The 18,580-nt window shown below is 38.7% G+C and overlaps 1 protein-coding gene across 2 annotated transcripts; it reads left to right on the top strand.

Annotated features, from left to right (window-relative positions):
• The first annotated feature begins 452 nt into the window (after positions 1 to 452).
• LOC133867145 (plastid division protein CDP1, chloroplastic) lies at positions 453 to 13,247 on the top strand. 2 transcript variants are annotated; one of them, XM_062303836.1, is made up of 12 exons: positions 453 to 958; positions 7,811 to 7,924; positions 8,078 to 8,215; positions 8,535 to 8,639; positions 8,734 to 8,856; positions 9,260 to 9,628; positions 9,836 to 9,931; positions 10,089 to 10,208; positions 10,692 to 10,757; positions 10,839 to 11,618; positions 12,329 to 12,519; positions 12,802 to 13,247. In XM_062303836.1, the coding sequence occupies exons 1-12, from the start codon at positions 680 to 682 to the stop codon at positions 12,920 to 12,922; spliced, it is 2,502 nt and encodes an 833-aa protein (XP_062159820.1). In that variant the 5' UTR covers positions 453 to 679; the 3' UTR covers positions 12,923 to 13,247. The 2 variants fall into 2 exon arrangements, with proteins under 2 accessions (XP_062159820.1, XP_062159821.1); XM_062303837.1 differs by lacking the exon at positions 453 to 958 and adding an exon at positions 6,827 to 7,092.
• Positions 13,248 to 18,580: the final 5,333 nt, after the last annotated feature.

Below are 18,580 nucleotides of genomic sequence, written 5' to 3'. Positions count from 1 at the left end.
TTTTTTTTAAAAAAAAAATCAGTTATTTTTTGTTTACTTTTTTAAAAAAAAAAATTAAAAAATTTGTTCTTTTTTTAAAATATATTTTTTTTCGTTTTTTATTTAATTTAATTTAATTTTTAATTTTTAATTTTTTTAAGTTTTTTAGTTTTAGTTTTAATTTTTTTTGAATTTATGAGGACATTTTTGTCTTATTCAAAAAAAATTTTGGTCATTTTTGTCTTTTTGTTGGTCTTAGGGGGGACATTGACATTTTCTGGTAGTTTAAGGGGGGAGATTGACACAATTGGTAGTTTATGGGGTACATTGACAATTGAGTGGTAGTTTGAGGGGGTTATGTGTACTTTTCTCTTAAATTTATGACTTTTTTTGAAAACTCAAATTTGTATTTAATATTAAAAAATCGAACGAATATTTCTTTTTTCTTTTTCTCGTTCATAACTGAATCTCGCTCTCACCTCACTCAACACAAATTATTTTCCTTCTCAACACCATACCATTCCCTCTATGCATTGTCTTGCTCCAGCATTTTGTTGTGGATGTTTTTCCCTTTTGTCACCACAACCAGAATGACAAGGTTTTTTTCTCCCAAGTGTAATTCGAAACGAGCTGATTGAAGCTATACAGTGCTAAGCATTTTGGTTTTTGGGTTTTCTTGGGGGGGGGGTGGGGGAGACGCATGGCGCAAGCTTTCTCCGTGCCGAGCGTTCCTTATTCGTGCTCCCAATGCCCAATTCATTACATTTCCAATTTACAGAAGGAAGGTCACATGGTCCCCGTGTTGACGTTGGCCAGAGCTGCAAGCTCGAGAATCGGGGTCTCTAGGGTTTCGATTGGGTCGCATTTGAAGAGGTCCGATACTCCCACCCACCAGCGGAGGCTCAACGCCGTTGACACCCACATTGTCGAGAATGCACCCACTCGCACCACAGTTGAAATCCCCGTTACCTGTTACCAGGTCGCTTTTCATAATCTCCCTCTCTCCACTGTCATTGTTCATATGTATATACGAATCTGTGTCCGCGCGCGCGCGCGCTGCAATAATTTGGTAAAATGCCTAAATTATTTTTTACTGCATCAGGCTTTTTTTTCTTTTTTTTTTTTTTTTTTTTTTTTTTTTTTAAAAAAAAAAAAAAAAAAAAAAAAACTATAATGACGAGTAACCTCTTCGCCCTTTGGGACCCATCCTTATCGGGAAATGAGAACTAAATTGAATTTTAGTTTTATGTTTCACACTAGAATGAAGCTGAATGATTGTGTGAGGCTTCGTATCGAGAATGTATGATGCAACCCGGATAGAATGAGCAGGAACTGTAATAACAATTGCAATATCTTCTTTGCAAAGATTGGTGTTCTGGGTTGTGGAATTTCTTCTTTGCCTTTGAAGTATCTTGGTCTTCCGTTGGGAGCCTTCTATAAAGCCAAGTTTATTTGGAACAGTGCTATTAAAAAGATAGAGCATTGGTAAGGTAGTTGGAAAATGATGTACTTGTTTAAGGGTGGTAGGGTTACCCTTATTAAGAGCAATCTTTCCAATTTTGAATGTATTTCATGGCCTTCTCCCCTCTCCCTACGGTGTTGCAAACCACATAGAGAAGCTTCATCGAAATTGCTTATGGGGTAGGCTAGGTGAAGAGTTCAAATTTCATCTGGTAAGCTGGTCCAAGGTTTGTTCATCGATTACTGAGGGAGGGTTAGGGGTTTGAAACTTTTTGATGTTCAATCGTGCTCTCTTAGGAAAACGGTTATGGCGCTATGTGCATGGGAGAGACAGGCTTGGTGGAGAGTTGTGGTGGAGTCTAAATTTGGCAGTTCATGGGGTTGGTGGTGTTCTGATGAGCCTCTTAGGTTGTATGTAGTGGGGTTATGGAAGAATATCAAAAGGAGTTGGGGGAAGTTTTCAAGTCATACTAGATTGATTTGAGGTGGGAGATGGTTCCAAGGTTAGATTTTGGCATGATTTGTGATGTGGGGACAAGGCCTTAAAGGAAGCATTTCCAGACTTATATGGTATTGCTTGCTTGAAGGATGCTTTCGTAGTGGCTCACTTGGAGCTTTTTGATGGCTCCAATCAGTGGAACGTAAACTTTGCTAGAGCGTGGATGTCTTTGCCTTGTTTTTCAATTTGTTCTATTTAGTTAGAGTGAGATTGGAATGCAAAGACAAGCTTTGGTGAGCCCCCTCCAAAAGAGGGTTGTTCGATGTTAGATCCTTTTACAACGTCTTTGTTTGTGATGACTTCCCTTGGAAGAGTATTTGGCGGAGTAAGGTCCCTTTGAAGGCGGCTCTTTTTGCTTGGTCAGCGGTCCTAGAAAAGATCCTTACAATGGACAATCTTAAGAAGCGGCATGTTATTGTGGTCGATAGGTGCTATATGTGTAAGAGGAATGGAGAGTTCGTGGACCATCTTGTTTTCCATTGTGAGGTTGCTTGTGCCTCTTTTTTTTTTCCTAGTCCCTTTGGGCTGTCTTGGGTTATGTCTAGATAAGTAGTTGACTTGTTTGCTTGTTGGTGGCACTTAGAGTGCTGTTGTGTGGAAGATGGTGCCTTCTAGCTAGGTGTTTCTTTTATATACTTTTTGTGTACCTTGGTGCGCTTTACGCTTTTATTGATATCTCGATTACTTATAAAAAAAAAATAAGACAACTCTCTTTCTTGGTGAAGTTGTGTTGTTGCTGGTTGAGTTCGTGTAAACAACAGAACTGGTATATGGCTGCCGTGGTTTGAATTGATTTAGTGGTGTTTTGTGGTGGTTAATGGTACTTTGTTGATCTATGGTGTTCTTTGGAGACTTTGGTGTGCTCTGCGTGAGTTATGTGTTGATCTGTGGTGATCAGAGGTGAGTTTGGAGGTGTGATATGTTTGGTGGATTCAGTGCAGTACAATAAGTTGTGTATAGGCTAGAAGGAATGTGGTAATCTTATTTGTTTAGTAATGGAAGAATGGAATGGGAGAAACCGTGGAAATTAGCGGAAAATGGAAAAAGTCACACTGGTTTGTGTGAGGACGATCCTGGTAGGGAAAAAGTTGTGAAAGATGCAGATGCATTGACAACAGAAAAGCACCTCAGATTTTGAAAAATCTTTGAAAGTGGAGGGGAAAGTGAGGTCCGAGATTTCTCAGGATGTAGGTATTGACATGATACATGATGGTTCTAATCACCTCCTAACTTATTCCGTTTCACATTTTTTCTTAATTTACTAAGAGCATCTCCAACAATGCTGGCTATTTTAGCTACTCCAAATACAAGTTTTTTTTTCTTCCCTAATTTAGCTACTAAATTTTCATTACAAACTTCAGCAGATTATCTACTCCACTCTTTACTTTCTTTAAAAATTACTTTTCAATTATTTTTAATTTTTTTTCCACTTCTCTCTCTCACTCTTGCTCACCATGCATACCCCCTCCCTTGATTTTTCTTTTCACCCAAATGAACAAGCTCCCCATCTCCTCTGGTATCTTCCCTGAAAACAACGATATCTTTGTCCCAATGTTTTAGATTTCTTCAATGCTCCAATATACAACAACCTTAAGGCCCGAAACAAACTGTCCCTTCCATTGTTGCGCATCAAAGTCTTTGGAAACAAACAGACCCAATGTTTCCAGATTTGTTTCTTATTGCTAGTAGCAGGGATGCTTGGTTGGAGGAGAGTATGCAGAGACAAAATGACACAATTTTGTGGAATATTTTGTTTACTCGACTTGTTCTTGATTGGGAGGTGGAAGATGTTAGTAGATTTTTTGAGATGTTGTACTCTCTTAAAGTTAGAAGCGAGGGAGAGGATAAAATGTGTTGGATTCTAGCGCGAAAGAAATCCTTTGAGGTAAAGTCTTACTATAAGGTCCTACTTAGTCCTATACAATCTTTATTTCCATGGAAAAGTATTTGAAAAGTTAAGGTTCCCTCGAGAGTGGCTTTCTTTGTGTGGACGGCGACTTTAGGGAAAATCCTAACTTTGGACAATTTACGAAAGAGAAACATTATTGTGATGGAATGGTGCTATATATGTAAGACCTCTGGAGAGTCCATTGATCATTTGTTTTTGCATTGTATGGTTGTTATAGAGTTGTGGAGTATGATCCTGCATTTTTTTGGGGTGGTGTGGGTAATGCCGATATCAGTGAAAAACATATTGGGGAGTTGGAGGGGGCAAAAGGGCAACCGGACGTTGATTCTGATTTGGCGAATGGCTCCATTGTGTTTGATGTGGTGTGTATGGAGGGAACAGAATGCACGCTGTTTTGAAGATTGTGAGACTGGTTTGATAACTTGAAGAAATTAGTGATGCAAACGTTGTTTATGTGGAGAGAGAATCTACAATCTATGTCTGAGTGTTCATTTTTTGAATTTCTAGATAGGTGTTCTATATTTTCTTTAAATTAGAGGGTCTCATGTATACTTCCTATTTACTATGGGTTGCGCTCCTGTGCGCTTTTTGAAATATACATTACTTATCAACAAAAAAAAAGGAAGCCAAAGATGAAAGAAGGCTTCGTTGTGGAAGCTGGGTTCGTATTCAAAGAAGTGACGCATCTCACCGTACTAGAGACCTATCTTTTCTTTGCCAATGATGGGTTCACCGTGTATGATTGCAAGGGCAAGTTTATCTTCCGAGTCAACTCGTATGGGCCCGATACCCGTGACAAGGGTGAAATTGTTCTCATGGACACTCACGGAAGGTGCCTCCTCCATTGCCGCCTTTGCAAGTCCTGCTTCTCCATTATGGGTTGATTTGTCTTGTTTGTTGAAACCAATCAAATGGGTGGTTAAGGGAAGGTTTTGGGGTTAAATTTCTGTTTGGTGGAACCCAGCGGTGCTCCAAGTTGGCGTTCCAGAGGGAGAGAGAGACAAGAGAGGAAGAGAGAGAAATGATTAAGAATTTTTTTGTAATGTGAACAGTGAACATGCTCTTCTGCCTATTTGTTATTTATACTAGAAGAAAAAAAGAAAAAGAAAAGGAAAAAGAGACGAAGATATTTTGCCTATTCTGCTGAAGATGAAAAATGGCTCATAATAATAGTCAAATTTGACTATTATGAACTATTTGTCTATTTTGTTGGAGATGCTTTAACGTCTCTCTTTTATAAGCAGTAAATGACATAGACCCACTACACCCTAAACCACCCATTACACAATACATGTGACGTAAACACACATAAAACAGTTCAACAATAAACCACTACTGAAAATAAACTACCTGTTATGAAAATGACTCCATGACAAGCTAAATAAATTCCAGAATAAGCAAATTACAAAAAAAAAAATAAAAAAAAATAAAATTCCATAATAAGCTAAATAAATAGTGTACATAGCCCATGTTCATCAGTTATGTCCTCTAGAAATAGCCCACATTTATCCCCGTTCTCTGCCCCTCCACTCTAAAAGCAGCCCATGTTGCCACATTACAGCCTATGTCCACCGTTCCCCACTCCACATTACAGCCTAGGTCTGATAAAATTGCTTTAGGGTCTACTGCTTATTAATCATTGGTAAGCTTGTCAAGAAAACTGTTTGGAAGAATACTAAATAACATATTAGCAAATGTTTCACGATCTTCTCATATCAAGAAATCAACAATTGGTGATTTGTAAGATGTGATGGCTTATAGGTAGCTTCATTTAGTGGTTTTTTTTTCCCCTTCTCTTCTAAGCAGCTGTATTAGTGTTAACTGAGTTTATCGCATATGATTTAAGCTAGGTAGAATAAGTTAGTCTAGGGTTGATGACTGGTGTAACTGAAATGGGATGAAAGAAATGATTCATCTCATGTTATTGGCTATTAAAAAGTGATCCTAGAGTAGCGCATATACTTGTGGGTTGGTTTCTCGCATGATTTCTTCAGATGAATTGAACAAAATTACGTAAATTTGCTAAGAGCACATGGGTAAAGCCCATTTAAACAGTCACGGACTGGTTTCAAGTTTCTTGCTTGTTTGCCTACTATATGTCAAGTTAAATCTTGCTGTACGATATAGGAATGGCATCCATACATCGGCTTCTTGGCTGTGATATACTTATGGTATTTAAAATAGTATTACTTGTTAAAGATATGGTATCTGAAATGGTATCAAAGAGTATAGTAGTATATGCTATCAGGATGGCACTTCTGTCACGTATGAGTAGATTATGTGAATATGTAAGGTACTGGTTTACTGCCTCGTTATTAATGATCTGATGTATGTACTATGTGAAGGAGCTCCTGAGTAAGTTGTACTATAAGTGGGAGGTGCTCATATCTATTATTAGGTCTAAGAACGTTTTCTGTTTCATATGTTCTATAATGAATTTGGTCCTTTTTTGTGTTTCTAGTAATATCTCGAGTTGTTATGCTAAGATGCCAATATGAAACCTTGAACTATTAGGATGTAGTTTGATTTGTTCTAGAGAGTTGATTGTTTGCGAGTTATAGCGTGACCTTGTTGCTTGCCTGTGTTGAATATATTAGAATTAATCACATTGGTGAGATTATGCTTGTAAAAGGTTTAATATTGTCTGGTATTATGTAATATAACCAAATTGGCCTATGAAAGTTATGGGTTAAATTTCAGTAAAACTTTATTTACTTATCAAAAAAAAAAGTTATGGGTTAAATTTTTTTTTTTTTATAAGTAAACGAAATATCATTAAAAGCGCAAAATGTGCAACTCAAGTACACATGGAGGAGCATACAGGAGAAAAACTAAGCTAGAAATAGAGAACAACTCAGGAAAATAATGAAAACTAAGCAAATTAAGATCTAAAACAAAGGAAAAGAGTTTTGAAAAAGAAATATCTAAGTTCCGTCACTGCCCTCTCACTGTTTACAAAACTTCTGTCTCTTCTTTCCCTCCAAAGACATCACAAAAAGTAGGACAGAACCATCTTCCACATAGTTGCGCTTTGAGGAGTGCCTCCCAACCCTCTCTAACAAGCAAAAAGGTCTACTACTCTCTTAGGCATGACCCAAGCAAATCCAATACAACTGAAATAGCACTCCACAAGGCACTAGCGATCGCATAACAAAGAAGAACATGATCCGCAGTCTCTCCATTCCTCTTACACATTCTGCCTGTATCATTCTTTCTGTTGTGGTCGTTACCTTTATATGTGTAGGTTAGTATAACAATTCTTTGTTGCAGGTTAGTCTTTATGGTTTCTAGTCCATCTTCCACATAGTTGCGCTTTGAGGAGTGCCTCCCAACCCTCTCTAACAAGCAAAAAGGTCTACTACTCTCTTAGGCATGACCCAAGCAAATCCAATACAACTGAAATAGCACTCCACAAGGCACTGGCGATCGCATAACAAAGAAGAACATGATCCATAGTCTCTCCACTCCTCTTACACATTCTGCCTGTATCATTCTTTCTGTTGTGGTCGTTAACTTTATATGTGTAGGTTAGTATAACAATTCTTTGTTGCAGGTTAGTCTTTATGGTTTCTAGTCCATTTTTCTTCCTCTTTTCTCATGTGTGTTTCTTTCTGGTGCACAGGAGAGAGAGCCTAGTTGAGACTCTCTCCCCTTCTGTATCTTGCCTCTATTATTATATTGTGTTCTGGATCCTGAATCTTATCTTAGTCTTAAAGAGCATTGTGTGGTTTGAACTGTTATGAAGAGCCTAATCATGCATATCTTCCCAACATTTCATACTGGTTTATCAAATTATGCAAAGTTTGTGTTCTATGATTATTTATTTATCAGATATAGAAATAAAATAAAAAATTATGAATTGTGCACTGTGTCACTTTATAGATATCTTCTCCACCATTTGTTTGTGTGCATCTCTGTGTGTTTAGCAACTCACTTACTGCATATGGGCGTTAACATCACAGCTTATTGGTGTTCATAATCAAGCTGAGAAAGATGAGATAGTTAAGTCTGTGATGGATTTGAAGAGTGCTCAAATTGAAGAAGGTTACACCATGGATGCTGTTGTATCTCGCCAGGTAGAGACTTGACAGTGAATCCTGTTATCATTTTGCTTGATTATCATAATTCTTTTTTTGTACATACGGCGCAAAGAGCTGTTTTCTACACGATTGTTGAGTTTGGTATTTTTTTTTTTTCTTCTTCTTCTTCTTCTTCTTTCTGGTTTGCAGGACCTTCTAATGGATGTGAGGGATAAGCTTCTTTTTGAACCAGAATATGCTGGTAATATGAGGGAAAAAATCCCACCTAAATCACCTCTTCGAATTCCCTGGGCTTGGTTGCCTGCTGCTCTTTGCCTCCTTCAAGAGGTACAAACTTTTGTGTACATTTTACTTAGTTTATAGTAAATAATTGTTGTGATTTAGGATTTTGTTTTGCGTTCTATATGTGCAGAGGAGTTATATCCTTTTTGTAGGTTCATTTATTGCAGGGTTTGTAGTGAAACATATATCTATCCTACTTGTGAGCATTTGTTCTCTCTTTATGATACCATATCATCGTCCTCTTGCTACTTTCTTGAAACTGTTGAATATTTTCTTCCATTTACAATATCATTAGAATAAAGTAAAAGAAGGCTTTTGGTTTGGAAGATAGATATGATGCTCTATGCGGATTTCTCCAATCTAGGTTGGAGAGGTAAAGCTTGTGTTGGATATTGGCCGGGCAGCTCTTCAACATCCAGATGCTAAGCCATATATTCATGATTTGCTTCTTTCTATGGCACTGGCTGAGGTAAGGCATATCAGCAAAGAAGTCAGGAACTTGTACCATCTTTTTGTGGCAGCCTTGTTATGCCTCCTTGTCTTATCTAGGTGCTTTCTTGAAGTGTGCAATTGCAAAGACTGGTTTCGAGAAGAACAAGGTGTCCCAAGGATTTGAAGCACTTGCTCGTGCTCAGTGTCTTCTAAGGAGTAAAATATCTCTTGGAAAAATGACATTGTTGTCTCAGGTAATGCTCATTTCCTAGTGCTTTTGCATCCAACTTATTCAAGAATCTGTGAGGCCTTTGCTTGTTCAGCCTACAATAGGCATCTCTTTCTGTTGCTTTTGCCTTATCTGATGAATTGATAGTTGAAATTGAAACCATTTGCTTTCTCTCAATCCTTTGGTCATGTATTAGAAACTTTAAAAAAAAAAAAAAAAAAATGTAGATATTCTTCCAAAGAATTATTGAAAAGTTTTAGATTAGATCACAAAGACGTGGATATTCTTATCTGGGAAAAAATGGCCCTAGAAACGTTGCAGAGGGGATAGGTCCTGCTAGCATTTTATTTTATGTTGTACTTGTTACTTCCATTAGAGTCAACTTGATTTCCTGTGTCTATAGTAAATTTGTTGGCCTTGGTTTCTAGATAGAAGAATCTTTGGAGGAGCTTGCACCGGCATGCACATTGGAACTATTAGGCATGCCTCATTCACCTGAAAATGCTGAAAGGAGACGAGGAGCAATTGCAGCCTTGCGTGAACTGCTCAGACAGGGCCTTGAGTTGGAAGCTTCATGCCAAGTCCAAGACTGGCCGTGCTTCCTGAGCCAAGCACTTACAAGGCTGATGGCTACAGAGATAGTTGATCTTCTTCCATGGGATAGTTTAGCCCTTACACGCAAGAATAAGAAATCACTTGAATCACAGAATCAAAGGGTTGTAATTGATATCAATTGTATCTACGTGGCGTTAATAGCTCATGTAGCACTTGGATTTTCTAGCAAGCAGACAGAGTTGGTAAGTCCTTCCTCTGCAGCTTCTTTACTAGATATTCTTATCTCCACTCCCCTCCTTACTCTACCATAATTTCTGAGAAAAAGGTTTTGTTAATTTGGTGTATTTTGTATGAATCTTACCATTTGATTTCTTTAAAAGAGAGAGAGAGAGAGGGACGGTTGTTGTGTTCCATTTATTAATGTCACTTATTACTTTGTTTTTGTGCAGATAAATAAAGCAAAAACTATCTGCGAATGTTTGATAGCATCAGAAGGAATTGATCTCAAACTTGAGGAAGCTTTTTGTTTGTTCCTTCTTGGACAGGTAAATTATTCATTTTGGTCCTGTTCTATTTCTAGCACTGACTTCATTAAAATATTCTCAGAATGGTTATCTTGGTTTCAGCAGATATAATTTTCGTTCTCTTGTTCTCTTTTCCCCTAGTTTATTGAACTACTTTGATTTATATATTGGTTTCTAGTGTAATGAGGCTGAGGTCGTTGACAAGCTTCAACAGCTTGAATTGAATTCAAATCCTGCTGCACGAAATTCAATCTCAGGAAAGGAAATAAAACATGTTTCTGGTGCAAAACCATCGTTGGTGTGTCCTCTCTCTCTCTCTCTCTCTCTCTCTCTCTCTCTCTCTCTATATATATATATATATATATATATATATATATATATATAATTTGGGCATTGATCCTACCACATGATTTGTTCTTGGCGATACAATTGTCTGTCAGATTTTTATATGCTACCTTAATGCATCTTGGATGATAGGATCTTGTGAATTGCCTTCCTAACTTTCTTATTTAATCTATCAGAAAATTGAGCGACACATGTTTGGGCATCTATTTCAGTGGACCAGGCCCTGTCTTAACAGTTATTCTTATATTCTCATTTATTTTCTTATTTTGTGGTTTCAGGAAAAATGAAAGGGCTGTTTTAGGTTGTGCACTAGATAGATATGATCATTTTGTTGCATGGACTATGTTCTATATGATGCCATCTTACCCTTCAAATTTCGTGCTTGGCTTTGAGGTTGATACATTCTCACGTCAGACTGTCTGATCCACTTGACCAGGAAATGTGGCTGAAGGATGCTGTACTTGGTGTCTTTCCTGATACACGAGATTGTTCTCCATCTTTGGTATGGTTCATAATGGTGGATGCAATGTAGATTAAGCTTTAATTTGTTACAGGAAGATGTTACAAATGTACATCTCTGCAGGTCAATTTTTTCAGTGGTGAAAAGAAATCTCTTGGGAGCAAGAAAGGTAAAGGAGCTCCACAAGTTGTGCGTACTATATGCCACAGACCAGTGGCCTCTTTTCCTCTGTCAGAGCGGAAAGATTTTAAGGAATCTCTTCCATATGCAAGCTCTTCTCAACTTCTTGGGTCTGCTGTTAAGCAGTTGGCTCCGGATTTGCAAAGTCCATTGGTATTGGGCAAAAATAGCAGCGGAAGCAATGGTAGTGCATCATCTGGTCAATTGAACAGGAATCCTGGCATACACCATAACAGAGTTTGGGAAAAATTGTTGGCCCAAGAACTGGTCGGAAGGATAACTTTTATTGCTGTACTGGGGTGCATTATGTTTGCTACCTTTAAATTAGCAGGGATGGGTGTTAATAAGATAAAAAGAGTTTCCAAATGGGACTCCAGTACACAAAATATGGAGACAAGTTCGCTTGCCAAGAGAACGGATTCGTCTGGGGATAATGTAGGGCCTGCCTATCTTAAGGGAAGTGGTGTCACTGGCAGACTCGAGAAGCTTCTGGCAATGGTTAAGATCCAGTTCAGGAACCGCTCAGATGCTGGAAATCCGCATGTTTTATCCCCTGCTGCTAGTCTGTCATCCTCTATGACTGCTGTCTACAGGAGGCTAATGCCTATGGAAGAAGCTGAAGCCCTTGTTAGGCAATGGCAAGCAATTAAAGCTGAGGCTTTGGGGCCTAATCATCAAGTTCATAGCCTCTCTGACGTCCTTGATGAATCAATGCTTGTTCAGGTGAAGTGCATTGATTGGTTTTCATATCTTGTCATGTTGTCAGATAACTATCACCATTTAACAATCAAACTGAGAATATTTTCTAATAATATTGATTAATCATTGAGCTACTGGCCTATAATCTGGAAAAATAAAATAGAAAATGTCATAGTCAAAGAATTTTATTATATGGAAAGATAATTTGAATTTGTGAGTAATCATGATGGTGATAAAAAAAATCTAATAAGTTGCACATACCAAATAGTTGCGAGGAAATATTAACTTACTCTATGGTTGCATAGAGTAAATTGCCCAGCATAGAGTAACTTACTCTATGGTTGCAGCCATCTTATTTGGTGAATTGCCCAGCAATTTGTTCAAAGAGATGTTTGCACCATGTCGATAATGTATTGCCCACTACTGGTGCAGAGGGTTTTAGTCTTGCTTCAAAGGAAAAAGAAATCTTGAAAGATTAAAATCTCAAAGAAGATTTCTGAAATATTAGGAAAGAGTCATAATTCTACCCTGCAGAATTTAAATTGGCCAAATGAAAGGCTGAACTTTTCTGAGTGCCATAAAAAATGAAGATCTTGAGAAATGCACTTACTTTAACTTAGCGGAGAAATAATTTCGGCAAGTTTAATAAAAAAAGTTTTCTTTCCTGAAGGCATAATATTAATTGCTTTATCATGATGCGTTGGGGTGGTTTTTGTTTGTGTAATGGTTTGCAGTGGCAAGCTCTGGCTGATGTGGCAAAAGCCAAGTCTTGTTATTGGAGATTCGTTATGCTACAGCTGTCTGTTCTGCGAGCAGACATTATGTCAGACAGGATTGGAGCAGAAATGGCAGAAATCGAGGCTCTTTTAGAGGAAGCTGCAGAGCTTGTTGATGAATCTCAGCAGAAGAACCCAACTTATTACAGGTAAGTGGAACCAACATTATACATCAATTATTTTTTATTGTTATCTAGAATCTTATTGTGTATTGCTTATTCATGTTTAATGGGAAATGTATATCCTAGGCCGCTTTTTTTTCTCGATATGTAGTGTATACATTTGGATTTTTAGGATTAATTCCCAAATTATCTTCCATTCCCTGGTCTTAGTTATTTTTGATTTTGCTGTCCTGCAGCATTTCCAACTTTTTTTCTGTCTCCTTGAGACCTGAGTTTGGGGTTTACTTCTGTCTCATTGATTGATTGCAGCACCTATAAAGTTCGATATGTTCTAAGAAGGCAAGATGATGGATCATGGAGGTTTTGTGAAGGTGATACTCAAACACATAATAATATTCAGCCTAATTCTGGAAACGTGAGCCTTCTATGAGGAGTGCTGTTCTGCTAACTTGTTTCTTCCCCGTCTTCAATTTTTATCTTGCGGAGGAGACCAGTAAAAATGAACGTGGATCTTAACTGACGAGGGCAATGGTAAGCTTTTAAAAATGGTGAAATGTATATGATATGAGCCTGGGTGATTGTTAGAATAGGGGCATTCAAAGGAAATTGAAGTTGAATTATTTGGTTAGTGCTGACCAAGTAGTGTAAAGTGTCAATGACCTCATTTAGAATCTTCATAAATTCGTTTCCTATCAATAATGTGATTGCTAATTGAGTAATTCTGGACAAGTGAAATCATTTATAGAAAGGCTCTCCTCTCTAATTCATTAAGTTTCGTTCAATTCGTGGTCTTAAATGTTTAGTTAATCACGTTATTGACCTTTTTTTTATGCGTATATTTGAAGGAATTTACATCCTTAACTCTTCTGTTATCCCTGCTACAGTGTCAGTGGCTAAACCCAATCTGGTTCAACCGCACCACCCAATATGGGCCTTCTAGAAAAGAGATAAAAAGAATCATTTTCATCCCGTGATGTGCTTGTTCCGCATCTTTGGCCCAATGAAGTTGGCCTTATCGGTGGTGTGTTCGGATAAGGATTCACGGCAATTAGGTTGTCCAAGTTGCTAGCAATTTGGGCAATTATTGTGTGAGAGCCTATATGGAACCTACCTATATGGGTAGCCTAAAATTTATTTGGACAGGTAAATCTTATATACGCTCTCACACATTAGTTGCCCAAATTCTTAGCAATTCGGGTAGCTAATTGCCATTGATTTCAATATGATATTTTGGTGTCCATTTCCAAGTAGAAAACCCTACCCTACCTAACTGATGTGCACTTTGCCCGTTTTGGTTTGAATAGAGCTATCCTTACCTTGTGATGTGTTTTGCACCCAATGCATCGTCCAATGTTTTTTTTTTAAAAAAATAAATAAAAAAAAGAAGATAATTTTTATATTCAAATGAAAAATTATACAAATTATACATGGACATATCTTAGCAAACTGAATACTTGGTCAAGGGGGAATGTCCTCACCGCAACACAAAGGGTGTGCTTGGGATTGTAATTTCGTAAACAAAAAGTGCGATTTTAAACAAAATCGTAGAAAATAAATTGTTTGGAAATTACGTTTTTAAAAAATTGCGATTTGAAAACGCAGAAAATTGTTTTTTCAAATCATAGTCGATGAGATGTTTTTTTGAAAATGAAGAATTTTAAAGGCTGACCTGCGATTTTAAATGACAAACTGAAATTTTGTCAAACGCGCAAAATTATAATAACTCTATCCCCATACTTTATTTGCTATCCCCCACCTAATTCAGTCGGATGGCTTCGCCTTCGTCATAGGTGTGAAAGTGTCTTTTGCCTTTCAACAATTTTTAACCATTTATCCCTCTCTGCCTTCACCCCTTTCGAATTCGGTCTCAATTAGATTCACTATTTGCCTTCTAGGACTCTGATGTGATTGGTGCCAAAGTTAGTTGCACTTGAAACACTTGTATGGACCGAGTCATGTGAAGGGATTGTTCGTTTTAGGCATTACAATGGTGGACTTTGGTGTACTGCCATTGTTGTTCGCTTCCCTCCCAACGGGAGCCAAGGATTGCACTTGACTAACAGCTCCTGTTAAAGTGAGCACCGGGTGCATAGACGCGTACCCTGTCCTAAATAGCCACACGCAAACCCTCAACAAATCTTGCCCCCCTGGCCTGTTGTGCCTCCATCTCCATGAGATTGTTACTGGCTGATAGACGATATATAAAATTCATCTACGTTGGCTTGAACTGACTTGCTGCCTTGCATACAATCTTGGTATAGCTGAAATAATCGCTGCTCAAAATTCGAGGGTAAGAACCATGCATGCATTGAGGAGTCGTCGCCGCATCATTTTAAGCCACGACGTCACAAGCCCTTTTTCTTGTCGAGCACGTACGTGAAATCTACAACTACTCCCACCAGAAGGAAGCTCCTCCTTTGAACTACGTTACCCAATCAAGAAAATCTTCAATGTGAAGATGTTCGTTGAAAGAAGATAGATCGGTTTTCATTTGGCAGTCATTGGAATCCATCTCTGCCAATGTAATTGAGGTGCATCGACCGATGCCTCCATGCTTTGACACCCCTTCGATCAGCCAGACTAATTAGTGAAGTATTCATCATCACTGACATTCTCCTCATAAACTGGTGGTTGATTTACAGGAGCAGGGTGGCAATGATGAACCAGTCTCACTCGGATCCCATCGTCGATCATCATGCGTGTCATCGTTCCTTTGTATCTGAATGGGTCCCGTCTGCGTTTAATCAAACGATGTTTGCAATATTCACAATGACTGCTACATCTCTTGTTGGAATTCAAGGAATTCGGCCCTTGAAAGAGCCTCTCTCACATGAGCGGCGTCGTTAGAGAGGTTGCTACCGTTAGTCTTGACGATCAACAATCAGGATAAAACCTAGCTCTTTTATAGTTTGTGTTTCTTTTTCTTTCCATTGATTCAAATGTACCAACTATTACAAACTATTACGGAGAAAGAGCCATCAGGGCTGAAACTAGAGTCGGAGAAGCCATGTCCAACGGTTGAGGAAGTGGGGATGGATGGGAGGGATTTGGGTTTGAATGGAAGAGTGGATGATGTTAAACTCAACGTTTTCTTTTAGATGGCAACGTTAAAGTCCAGCTTGTTTTTCTAAATGATGCGACATATTTTTGACCTTGAATCCTTTTAAACAAATTTGAGCCGTTGAACCGGCTCCCCGATTCCATTATCCAATTGGTGTGAAGAGAGAGAGAGAGAGAGAGAGAGAGAGATGAAATGGTGTGGGAGGGGGAAGGGGGAATCAATGGGTCCAAATGTTACAAATGGTATATGTCTTGTCCTAGTGGAAGGAGGCCGGGGTAGGGAATGACAATGGGATGAGCTGACAAGCCTAGTGGCACATGGATATTAGGTGGCAAAATGGGGTTGGCGTGTCGGATTTGTGTTGACTTGCTAACCCGAATCTAATACGATTAGCTTAACGGATTGACACATAAAACCTGAACACGACACGTTTATGAGTCCGGTAACCCAACACAACACGCTTGACCCGTTTAGCTAACGAGTCGTATTGGGTTGACATGACCCGATTCTTTTTTTTAGGAATTTTTTTTTTCCAAAAGAATGAAAACAATTACAATCTTGGAGCACTAGGAGACAACCATCTTCTTCTAACAATATGAGGTTCAAATTTTGCATCAAGGGAAGGGAAAATGCGACCCATACTACAAAAAAATTTGCATTTAGCCACTTTCAAGTTGCCACGTGTATGGGGACCATACACGTGGCAAACTGTTAGACACGTGTAAATGGTCACGTGTGCATGGCGTGGTAGATCCGGTTATTGCGAAATGCACAACTTGCCACGTGTCTACCAAATACACGTTGCCACTGTGCCACGTGTCCCATAAAACACGCTGCGACACGTCAGACACGTATAATACACAAGTGGCTGACGTTTTAGCCACGTGTATTTAATACACGTGGCACAGTGGCAACGTGTATTTAATACACGTGGCACAGTGGCAACGTGTATTAAATATACGTGTTTGACGTTAGCCACGTGGATTTAATCCACGTGGCCGACATCCCACGTGGACATTGATCCACGTGGCAAACTGCTGGCCGCGTGGATTACAATCCACGTTGCAGACTACTGCCACATGGATTATAATCCACGTGGCCACAGTCGGCTGCTGGCAATTTGCCACGTGGCAATTTTTATTTTTATTTTTTTTTCTCCAAAAGTTTCAGAAAATCCATTTCACCCAAAAATATCACAAAAATATTTGGACAACATTTAAAATATACCATGAACACAAAATCAAAATACACAAATCATTAATTTGAAGATTATGTACTAATAAACGTGTTTGTATTAATAGATTATGTACACAAATCTACACAATCTAACAACAATAGATTATGTACTAATAAACGTGTCAGTTACTAACAAAACAAAATTATACAGAATATCTACAAATCTGAAGACCGTCTCTGCTGATCATGAGCTCCCGTAGCAGGCGTGTGCTCGCCAACGGGCGATTGCTGGGCGAGGGATAGTGTAACGGGCGATGGAGTCCCAACGGGGGAGTGTTGGCTCAACTGTTGTCCAATAGGCAACAACGGACCAATTGTTGTCGCATTACCTGCAAGTAATGAAAACCATTAAAAAATATAGTAATTATAGGCAAATTTAAACAAGTAATCAAAACAATTAAAAATAAGCAGTTTACACAATATTTAATCATACTTGCAGAAGCACTACTAACAGACGACGTACTACCTCCATTTGCAAGTGGAGACTGCTGAGCACTTGGGCTCACATGTGATACTCCCAGGGAGGTGAAGACGGCCTCGAGTTGTCGAATGTGCTGCTCCAAGACATCATTCCTCTGGGTCTGAGCCTGTAGCAACGTCTCCATTGTCGCCATCCTCCTATCATGTTCAGACCAGTCCCGAGATGTGCCCTAAGATGATCCCCCTTGTGAGCGAGCCCGGTATGCGAAACATGTCCCACGTACAAGAGTAACATTTGGCCCAACATGCCGAACCCTCCCTGTGTACTCAAGCTTCCCCAACGCCTGTTCGTACGCGTCATTCAGTGCCCAACGCACCGTGTCTTTTGACATGCTCTGGGTAGCGGCAGGATCACTGGATAAATTCTGTGTCATCCTCTCCTGTACGTCATCAACATAAAATACAAAAATAAAAATATATACTTTATCACACGCATAGCTTATAAATATTAGTAAAATAGATCAGTAGCATACACATAGGACCCGTGTACGTTCGTTGAAGTAAGTGCCGTCCTTCCTAGTGTGCGTCTTCACGAACGACTCCACTCGAGTGGGGGGCGTGCCAGATGAAGATGCCAGTCGCCATCCAATTGAAATAAATAACAAACATTTATATTAATTTAATGTAAAAAAAAAACAATTAGACACAAATATTATAACATCTACATATATTTGTTCATACCTCATCGTGATTAAATCTGGCATAACTTTTGGATCCTAAACAATGGGCGAGGTCGTTCTGCTCCCGCATCTGCTTCATTCGTTCACAGGTCGCATACGCATTGAACATTTCATAAAAATATAAGCATTGACAAATTTAAAGTATTAATAAAAATAAATGAACAGTTATTAAAAATACACAACATTAATAGTAATACATTCAAAGACCTACATACCCTTTTTTGCTCAGTACACCAATCCTTCAACAGGTCCTTCACTTCTGCCCTGTCATACTTCTCAAAAACTGACTCCGGCAATCTTTCACATATACTCTCGGGCGTGTCACCGTCTTGAATATATAGCGATATTTAAATTTCGACTTCCACGAACGGTGCTTACGTCCAATATAAGCCCACGCTTCGTGTTGTGCCTTGCGCTCATCTACAGATACGGGAAGATAAAACTCCTCCTGCACGTGCAATTTAAACATTAATTTTATAAGTTCAACAAAAACATAACCCTAAGTTTTAATTTAAATAAATAAATAAATTAGTTTCAGAAACATACCATCAACGCGTCCCACATAGCTTTCTTAATCTGCTTATCTACCTTCGCCCATTCGTCCCGCATATGTATGTGGGACCCGCTCCTC

Source organism: Alnus glutinosa, chromosome 4 (assembly GCF_958979055.1).
Source record: "Alnus glutinosa chromosome 4, dhAlnGlut1.1, whole genome shotgun sequence".
Classification (NCBI taxonomy): Eukaryota; Viridiplantae; Streptophyta; class Magnoliopsida; order Fagales; family Betulaceae; genus Alnus; species Alnus glutinosa.
This window is presented reverse-complemented; position numbering and strand designations above follow the sequence as displayed.